Genomic DNA, 9,816 nt, shown 5'->3' with positions numbered 1-9,816 from the left:
AGTACACAAACATTAAAATTTAATTGGACATGGTCAAAAGTGAGCCTTGTTAATTCTTTTGACCGTTGTGCGCTCGGGGAGAAAGCAAAGTTTTTTATTCAATGCAGTGTAAAGTCCTTTTAGACCAGAGAGTAATAGCTATAGTAATTTTAGAGGGTTTCCGAAGACAAAAGTGAATAAAAGTGCAGAAGCTGAGAGAATTTAATGACATTGAAATTTTTGCCCCTGTACATTTTCAATGGACCACTCAAGCTTTTTGCCTGCACATGCCTTGTATGCGCATGAGCACATAAATTAGAATTTATTAGTGGAAGAGCCTATTGAACCGCACTCGTCGTACGTATCCACACGTGTTTCGAACGGTCCAAGTGAAAGAACAACAATGTGTCTGGAAGTCCCACAGACGAACATAAAATACGTCAGTGGCCATACCTGACAATATTGGCTATAATAGTCTTGTGTGTGCAAATGATTATGCGCAACGCAACAACAAGCGGGTAGAATATTCTACAGGCATGTGGGCACGTATACCCACACTATCCAGTAAGTGAATTAATTTCAATGTGCATTAGTGCATTGTTCGATTTAAATGTTTTCAACAATCGTTCTGCGTCACTGACTAGAGCCTACCGATGATGGTACAAATTTATTGCTGGTTTTGTTGGTGAGGAAAGCAAACATCAGTTTAAGATATAGCTACTACAAGACTCAAGTATCCAGAGTAAAGCTGACATGAAGGAGGCCGGCATATAGTATTGTTATAGTGTGGACTCGGACTGAAACAAAAGGTAAGATTCTGGAGAAACTTTGCATTGAAAGAGGCTGTAGCTTGTCTAAATCATGTCCGCTTTTATACCTGTATAACATCCTTTCAGTATTGACAGTGGGTCCAGGTATTTAAAATTATTCTTGAATGTTTCATTAATTTAAGAAGTGGAGCTAGTTTTGACGGCGCAGTCTTTGGAATTTTTGGACTGCTTACCCGTTTAACGTTTGCAGAGACCACGGTGAAGGTCCTTTTTATCACTAATTCTGTAGATGGACCAACCTAAGGCAGCCGATAAGATACCCTTAATGCTGGAGGAGCATGCGTCGTACGGGGACAGGGACGCCACACCTCCTGTTAATGGTGACCAAGATGACCAAGAGGTTCGTCAGATGTCGCCCAAAATGAAACATTGAAAACAAAGACAAGAACCATTTGCAAAGTCGTAGGCTCGTCTGTAAAATGCAATGAAAAAAATGTTAAGGTCCAAGGTTATCGTAGTCCTGCCAAATATTGAAGATAGGTTAGCATCATAACCACACGCAAGCACGGGCCATAAAGTTGAAATTTGGGAAACATCACCATGACTCTACGCCACGAAATGCCCTACGGAATAATGAAATATCCGAAAGTTTTTAATGCTGAATGAGTGTATTTTTGTGAAATGGGACTTGTGGTATTTTTTGATATTCTGTCTGGTGATATGCGGGGGGGGATCCATGATTTTCAGCTGTTATAGTAAAGTGCTATGTGTAATATTTTCAAACTATTTGAGCTTGTTTTGGCCCCCCCCCAATTTTTATGCGAGTAGGCCTACCTGGATCTTTTTCTCACCAGCAGACTTACTGTGTGACTTTTGTATTTTTGATAATTAATACCGAATGGAAAATGAGTAAATTATACAGTTAATTTATATGATTAATTGTTTGATTGTGTGTCTTTTATACGACGACAGGAACCGAAGGGACTCACTTTTTGGCAGACATTTTTCGCTGGATCCGGAATTATTTCTGGCTTCAGTGTCACGGTGTTGATGACAGTAATTATTTACACAGGTAATGGCACAGAACAGGCAAGATGTGCGTGCACAAGGAGAGTTTCTCTGCCAAATCTTCTTCCCTAAAATTTCAGTTCTAATAGAATATCCACAAGATGTATACCCATGTCTTTGATAAAGGGTAGTGTTGTAATCGAGTATTCCTAGTACCAAATTCTCTGCCATATTCAGGGAACTGGTTAGGAGGGAACAAAGCCAGAGAACATGGGTATTGGACGTCATTTTCAGACTTCAGACACTCTTAGTTTTGTAAAAAAACCTTTGGGTGAGAAAGTACGCGACGAAGCAATTCTGTCTTAAAAATAGATTTTCATTTAATAGAGATGATCTAAATTCATCTTTTAATTTTGTAACCTTACCTTAATGACGTCCATGTCCAAGTTCGTCAGCTCCAGTTTAGTATTTGTTAGAGAACTTGGTACTCAAAACGTGCTCTACTGCAGCGCTGGTAAAGGGATGATGGGGTAATAATACCAACAATTCTTGATAATTGAATATGGCAAACTCCAAAAAAATGGCAAAAATCCTCACAGAAGGGGTTTCGAGGAAACTTTAGACCCACTTTGTGACCTTGGGATTGCCCTGTAACGTTTATTATCTGTACCAATCGTTTGATCTTGGATGTCAGTGTAAGTAGCTGTTATTTGACAGGTTGGTTATTGGGTATCACGATTTACGTCGTGGTGGTGCTGCTGCTGACCTACACGGGAACTTTACTGGGGAATTGCTGGGAGATGATCGGGAAAAATTGCCGCGATGACCGGCATCCTTATGGAGCCATCGCAGATCAGGCATGCGGTAAAATAGCAAGGTAGGCAAATGAAGAAAGGTGATAGGTTTTCCAACATTCTCATCAGGCGGTGCAAGGGTTCACGGTTTATTTTGGGACGCTGTCCGTTGTCAGCCCGTCCATTTTCGACCGCTGCAAAATTAATTAAAGAATCTTTAAGAGTGGACTTTCTGGGGGAGACGACAAGAAATAATTTCTTGGGTATCTGTTTTTCTGAAACAAATCTCTGAAGTTATCATTGGGACATTGGTGCTGGATGAACCCCGCTCATCTTTTTTTTTTTGCAAAACAATCGGTGCCGTATTCAACAGGGATGGAGGGGGCGGGGGTAAGTTCCCCCATACAGGTAACCACTGTTTTTTGTTAGGAACTGAATGGAAACGTATTCTAGACACGACACCACCTCATTTCTCTTCGCGAAATCTTTTATATTTAGATGAAAAATTTGTTCATTCATATTCAGGGGAAAAAGACCCATACCTGGATATGCACTGAAAAACCATATCAATGCTGAAGAAACGTCTAAAGAAAAGAAAACAAAACAGACAAAAAATAGTTTGGGACATTTCTCAATTTCTGTTTTAATAAGTATGTCGTCTGGTCGTAGTACGTGGTGACCAATAAAGGTAACACAAATTAGGAACTCCTCAGCTACGCTTTTATACCATTATTCAACACTAAAATTACTGAATCTGTCTTCATGTCAGGATGGCAATCAACACAGTAGTGGATCTCAACATTTTCACCGCCAATGTCATGATGCTTCTTATAATCCCTGATCTCTTGTACATCATCGCGGGGCCCTCTGTCCACGGAACCTTCTGCTATTGGCCGCTGGCCTTCGGACTTATTGTGCTGCCGTTCATGTGGCTCGGCGCACTCAAAGACTTATGGTAATACTTTCGATAGCTATCCCCTTCTTTAACACGACATTATCTGGACACGTAGGCCTATAAATCCGAGATTTGGCGAGGGCGAAATTTCAAACTTGTCGAAAAGCTGAAATAAGAGCTCCAGAACCAATATCAAAACTACAACAAAAACAAACATAACACACGAAAGAAAGTTAAAGACACGGTTCTAAAATAAATTGAAACGAAAATAATTCTTGTTTCAAAGTGACTGCAGAATAGACTAGGCGATGATGATGTTTTTTTTCTTTCTCCTGTTAAGGCAACTCGGTGCAATAAGTTATTTGGGCTGTTGCCTCGCTATGGTCTTCCTACTGATCAACGGCGCCCGGCAGATTCCCAAGTCGCTGGGCTGGCGGCAGCATCCTTTCAACCAGTGGAACGTCTCACTGGACACCAGGGACAACGACCCGCCCTCGTTCTACCTGGGCTGGCTGGTGTCGCTGGTGTTTTCCACGTCGCTCTTCATGGTGTCCTTTCATTTTGCCATACCAAGCATCCAACGAGGCATGCATCGGCCCCAAACTTTCAACAAATGCCTGGTTACCATCTACTCAGGTATAACAACGTTATAGACTTTTTTGATGACGTCATGTTTTCCTGCCTTTAACAAAGCCTTTTTTGCCCGTCACGAGCACAATCTCACCTACCAGTAGCTGGCAAAACTATGGCTAGCCCTGACTACAAAACTGGAAAGAATGCTTCAAGAAGTGACAACATACTTATTTAATTATTGACACCCCAAATAAATTATATTTGTATTAGATACTAAACAAAAAATGCGTCTCATGTTTGAAATCAAGGAAGCAAAATGTGCATATTGAGGAAAACATCTTTGCCAATAAAAGGTAAGCTTCCTGCAAACTTTGGCGGCTCTACAAAGTGGTTTTCAGTGTCGGTAAACAAAAGAAATGTTTATATCCCCAAATGGTGACTTGCCTTTGGAGGTCCTGGACCATTGAGGGTCTTTTTTTTGTCAATTTCAGGAGCTATTAACCGATTGCTATACTCAAAGATGGACGCCCCCTCATTTTAGTTTGCCTATTTAAGGGCCTAGTTTAAAGCGAATTGGTTTTCCGTAATGTATAAACCATGGAGTTATGTTAGTATAATTCAATACCCTGGGTGTCAGAGGACTACATGCAGTCTGGAGTGGTCCACTGATAACATAAAGGGTTTTACATGAAAAACGTAGTTTTTATCGTGAAAATAAAATCTTTTCTCCCCTTCATATAGGTCCTTGACTACAATTAATGAACGGCGTATTGATACGTGCTCTGGTTACAGTGTATCTGTTTTGAAGTCCTCCTGAATAATTATGACCGCTGAGATTACATCTTTTGTCATCTTACATTCTAGTGTTTAGTTTGATAAGCATCCCAACCCTCCTGGTAGTCTTCTTTGGCTTCGGTCATCTCTTCGCGAATTTCAAGGACAGCGGAGTCAGCATCCTGTACATCATGCCCAGAGATGACATGGTCATCACTCCTGCGTTCTTACTGCTGGTTAATAGTCTAATGCTCATGGTTCCCGCTAGCAATCCGCTCTTTCAACACTATGAGGAGATACTCAATATCCCTGAAGGTGAGACCGCAAAATATATCAGTGCTGAACGCTTCCCAAGGCTGGGGAGACGTCGAGGACTAATGCTCGCATTTCCCAGATAGTTGAGCGAGGAAGCCGAAGGGACTCTGTTGCGGCTCTGGCCCAACATATCAAGAGTGAAAGGTTAAGAACATAACTAAAAGGTTTTCATCGGAGGTCTGGTTCAATTTGGTTCCCTCGTTAACATTGCCTTCAAGTAATCTTATCTCCTTTGGGAAAATTGTGTGGCCATTTTAATGCCTTTGGAGAAAATCCTACCCTTGCAAATATATTTATAATTGTTGGATGAACAAAATCAAGGAGACATATTGATAAAGAAGACAGTCTTTCTGTCGATTTAACCGATTAACGGTTAATCGGTTAACTGTTTTTGTCTGACTTAACCATCGGAAACAGCTTAATCAGATTTTTTTTGACTGTTGACATCAAGAATGGAATACTGCTCTTTGTGGACCCCTTCGTACGTCCTTTGCACTGACACTGTTCCATAATTTTTGGCCAGTGTCTTTGTTCAGCGACCCTCAGTCTTGAATCTTTACTGCTGCCTCTGTGAGCTGTTTTTTCATTTTTCTACATGGTAGAATGCGGGTGGAAGCGCCTGGTGTTCCGAACTCTCGTCGTTCTCCTGGAGATATTCTTTGCCGAGACGATACCTCAGTTCTCTGTCTTCATTGCCATTCTCTCGGGACTGTTCATCCCGCCTCTGACGTTTCTCGCGCCAGCGCTATTCTACCTGAGACTTAGGACCATGCACAGGGCAGACAGTTCATCAACTCGTCCGTGAGTAGCTTTGTTTGATCCAAGTAGGGTTGGAAGTATTTTGCAAAGAGGGTATGCCAGACAAACGTAAGGATGATTTTGGTCGTGTAGATTTTTGTAATGATTGGTAGAATAATTAAAATATGCTGGTAATAATGTTTTCGTTGATTGTGATCGTGAGAGAAAAAAATCGCTCTAGTCATCATATGGTGACTAGCGGTATTAGCGATTGAAATAATGGGCGGTAGGATGTCTGGATGGATTGATGTTATGATTGTGTTGATGACGACAGTTGGTAATGGCTGATTGAAAATGAAACATGATGAAAGTAACAAAGCAATTTTTTGTCTTTTCATGCTCGTAGATTTCACCATATGTGTGAGACCGTGGCCTGTATGGCCTTGATAGTCGCTTCTCCAGTCGTCATGGTCCTCACCATTGTCATAACCTCGGAGGCCATTGCAGACGGTGATACACTGTTTGTGGCGCCATGCTACGTCGACCCGAAAGCAGCTCACGTGTAATGAAAACGCGGGTGGATGGGGGTCAATAAACCCCAAAAGAAAAATGCTTAAGCTTTGAAAAATGATGAGAAACAGATCGATTGTGGGAACCATTTCACTTGCCATCCTTCCAAAAGCATGTAAAAGTCTCATCCATCAGAAAGGCCATAAAAAGGTTAAATGAAAGAAATTCACAAATGTTTTAGCAACCCAAGGCCCTAACCCCCAAAATGCATTGCCCTGAATCTGCCTTTGAGTGGAGAGGCAGGGTAACTTTTAGCTCTTTGAAACAGGTACCTTTGATTGTTGTGCTGAACATGCCACTCTGACGATAACAGGTCAGTGATTGCTTTGTGTGGCCAGAAAATTTCGTAGGCTTCATCAGCCTACTCTAATTTGGGCACCAGCAGCAATTTCATTGCGGTTGGAGTTAGTGCTTGAGTCTCGCATTTCCTTTTGTTGCTCGTTTGAAGTTTTATCTCAAACTAAAATTCTACGAGAGACTCTCGAAATTTGAAACGCGCATTTTATAGGCAGACTGTGACTGTGTTTCCATTATAGGCCCTAAATGTTTCTTTTAACCCGAATTTTGCGTAGGCCTGAGAAACAGTGTTAAAAACTGGTCCTACTGGATAATCCAGCGTTTGTTTGAGGGTTAGAGTGCACAAAAATAGGGGTCCAAATTTCATGTGAAGTTAGGAAAATGTTTCAACCCGAGCTGGCAGTTTTCTCTCATAACACCACCCTCTTGAGGGGCTCGTAACAATTATGAATGTAAACCGTCTGAGGTGTTCATGAATATAATACATTAAACAATACATAATTGCATCTTTCAGCCTGCATATTTTTTTTACAATAAAACAGAAACTATCCGATTTCCTTTCAAAATTTAAACCAACGTAAGTAAAAACTTTAGCCATTAAAGTAAAGTTAAATAAATGATATTCTCAAGATGTACCTGCTCAATAAACGGCATTAGCATTGTATTATTTGCAATTCCATTTTGGTCGAAGCATCAACCTGTAACATATCTTTATGTTATTTAATACGTACTTTATAATAACATATAATGCAATTTCGGGTAAAGTAATATTCTAATATGTATCCGTCAGTCATCTGCATTAACGAGAACTTTATTCTATAATGCATGTTTGAAAATCGCAGAATTAAGAAACCACATACCAAGCCTATTTTTCAGAATATTAAGCCGGGCACAATATTGGGCGTCGCCTGCAAAGCAGTTTTATGCAACAGACAGTAGCCAGCGCATAGCAGCGATCGTGAGCTATAGTGTCATTTGCCTAGTTGAAGTCTGGCCGTCACAGAAGGAGGCCACTATTTGAGGGGGGGGGGTAATTCTCCCAATTTGTATAACCACATACTGCCCTTTCATTGGCATTCTACAAAATGGAACAAAACTAATAAATCTTAGGACTGCCTGAAAAACAAGCAGTGCATTTAATGGACAACCCGCAAGAACCGGTGTTGCACGGAAAATTTGTAATAAAGATACGAATAACTATCGAATTTAAAAATCACGAGAAACAAAAAGGTGGAATCACTTCTACAAACCCCACCCTCTGCCCTGAAACCGCAATCGTGAATGTCAAATCTTTTCAAAAGCTTTCGGGAGATTATTTCTAATTACAAAAAACTGTACTCTATGCCAGCACCAGAGATTGAATGAGCAGATACCTGAGAAATATTCGGAAGAAAAATGTCACTTTATGATTAAATGGCTTGTTCATTCCCCTTTAGGATCATTTATAAAATGATCGACTTGTCTGTCATCACCTCTTATGATACAAGGATGTCGAGAAGTTAACTGATGCACAAATCATTCCAAAACATTCGAGAGCAGCCTCATTTACTCGTCGCCACCCAATGAATATCCCATGGCCAGTTGCCATGCATCTTCTTACGAGTAAGTATCGCATGCAATACCTACCAGCAGAAACTTGTCTCATTCTCGGCGAAGTAAAAATAAAGTGCTCAAACAACTGAACCGGATGGCCACAATTTACCACTACAATAAAGGTGGATTTTGAGTTAACAGTCGAAGGCTTAGAATGTACTCGTCATAAGGAGGGTAACATGGCCTTAATCGCTTTACAATGCTAATGACTAAGTAATTCGCACACGGATTTATCTGCCATGGAGAGGATCCGGAACCGATAAAAGCAGCGCAGTTATGGTGACAAAAGGAAATTTGCTCGCCAGATGACCCATTTACTCTTCCATCACATCATCAAAGTATAATTCAATTAAGACTTTCAAAAAGTTGGGTGATAATTACAATCTCTACTCTTGAATGATCTTGTTCTCGAGTAGCGTTTTGAAAAACATTAGGTCTTTGGTATGTAAGAGAGGCCCCTTCAGTATATTCCGCTTTGCATTCCATAAAAGTAGGCTATCCTGACTTTTAAATAACGCACGTAACCACAAGATTTATCAAGCATTTTTACCTTGGCTTCAGGTCACCTTGTTCAGAAGGATCAGATTCCCGTTTTTCGAGGGTGGCATGGTGATTTTGGATAGTGTGCCATTGTGACAAAATTCGTGATTTCGGGGCAGCACATTTTATTCTCGAGCTGACAACATAAGTCTAATTAACTCGCAAAATATACTTAAGAATTGACTGCTGTGATGTTGGATGGGATGTTTTTACAACCAAGGGACTCATAGCACCCAAGGCGAAGCTGAGAGCGCTGCGTTTCCCGAGGGTGTTTGGAAATCACACCCCACAGTCACAAATCGCACGCGTCTTGCTCGAAAGAGATATCTTCACGTCCTAAAAAAGTTTAAGAACGTTATGAGTAAAGGAACTTCGAACATAGATTCAGTGCGGAATAACTTTGGCAAACATAAGTTTTCCACCAACAGTCGATCGCAACGTACATGTATATACGCATACTAGTTCGCTACAGAGTACCACTATTAAACGTACACGACCTGTGTGTGGTGTGTGATTCGATGACCCTCTTGCATTGACTCTAACACAAACCGCGGCTGCTCTGAGCCCAGCAAGCGCTGTAACAATTGTGAATGGACTGGAACTCTTGAGTCCCTAAAGAAAATACCACTAGTAGCAAGCAGCTGCATCACAAATAGAAAGAGTTCAACAGACACCCTAAGGAATGCCAGACAAATAGTGATCTTTATGGACGTGGTATTTTCACACGGAGTGGAATAGTCGCGGACCAGCTTATACAAGCCATTTTATATTGAGAATAATAGGTATTATTTCCACCTCCCACAAAAAGTGGGTCACCTTGTTATTTGGCTATAATAGCTGCCTTTGTCAGGCAAGGACGGACCCAGAACCGAATTTTCGGGCTGCCAAACTTGGCAGGTTTGTAGATAGCAGCACCCCAGTAGCGACAGCTTGATTACGTACCATAGGTTTACTTAAACTTCATTTATTT

General features: G+C 41.0%; 1 protein-coding gene across 2 annotated transcripts; it reads left to right on the top strand.

The window, feature by feature from the left end:
• The first annotated feature begins 342 nt into the window (after positions 1-342).
• On the top strand, positions 343-8,629 carry LOC110976241 (uncharacterized). Of its 2 annotated transcripts, none has more exons than XM_022229344.2 (9): positions 343-543; positions 1,039-1,149; positions 1,722-1,821; positions 2,475-2,634; positions 3,321-3,506; positions 3,787-4,082; positions 4,884-5,108; positions 5,711-5,909; positions 6,253-8,629. In XM_022229344.2, the coding sequence occupies exons 2-9, from the start codon at positions 1,039-1,041 to the stop codon at positions 6,410-6,412; spliced, it is 1,437 nt and encodes a 478-aa protein (XP_022085036.2). In that variant the 5' UTR covers positions 343-543; the 3' UTR covers positions 6,413-8,629. The 2 variants fall into 2 exon arrangements, with proteins under 2 accessions (XP_022085036.2, XP_022085034.2); XM_022229342.2 differs by having other exon boundaries at positions 343-788; positions 6,253-8,628.
• The last annotated feature ends 1,187 nt before the right edge of the window (positions 8,630-9,816 follow it).

Source organism: Acanthaster planci, linkage group LG07, assembly GCF_054643075.1.
Source record: "Acanthaster planci isolate LZ-2023a linkage group LG07, COTS_SCS, whole genome shotgun sequence".
Taxonomy (NCBI): domain Eukaryota; kingdom Metazoa; phylum Echinodermata; class Asteroidea; order Valvatida; family Acanthasteridae; genus Acanthaster; species Acanthaster planci.
Note: the sequence above shows the minus strand (reverse complement) of the source record. Positions and strands in the feature narration are given on the sequence as shown.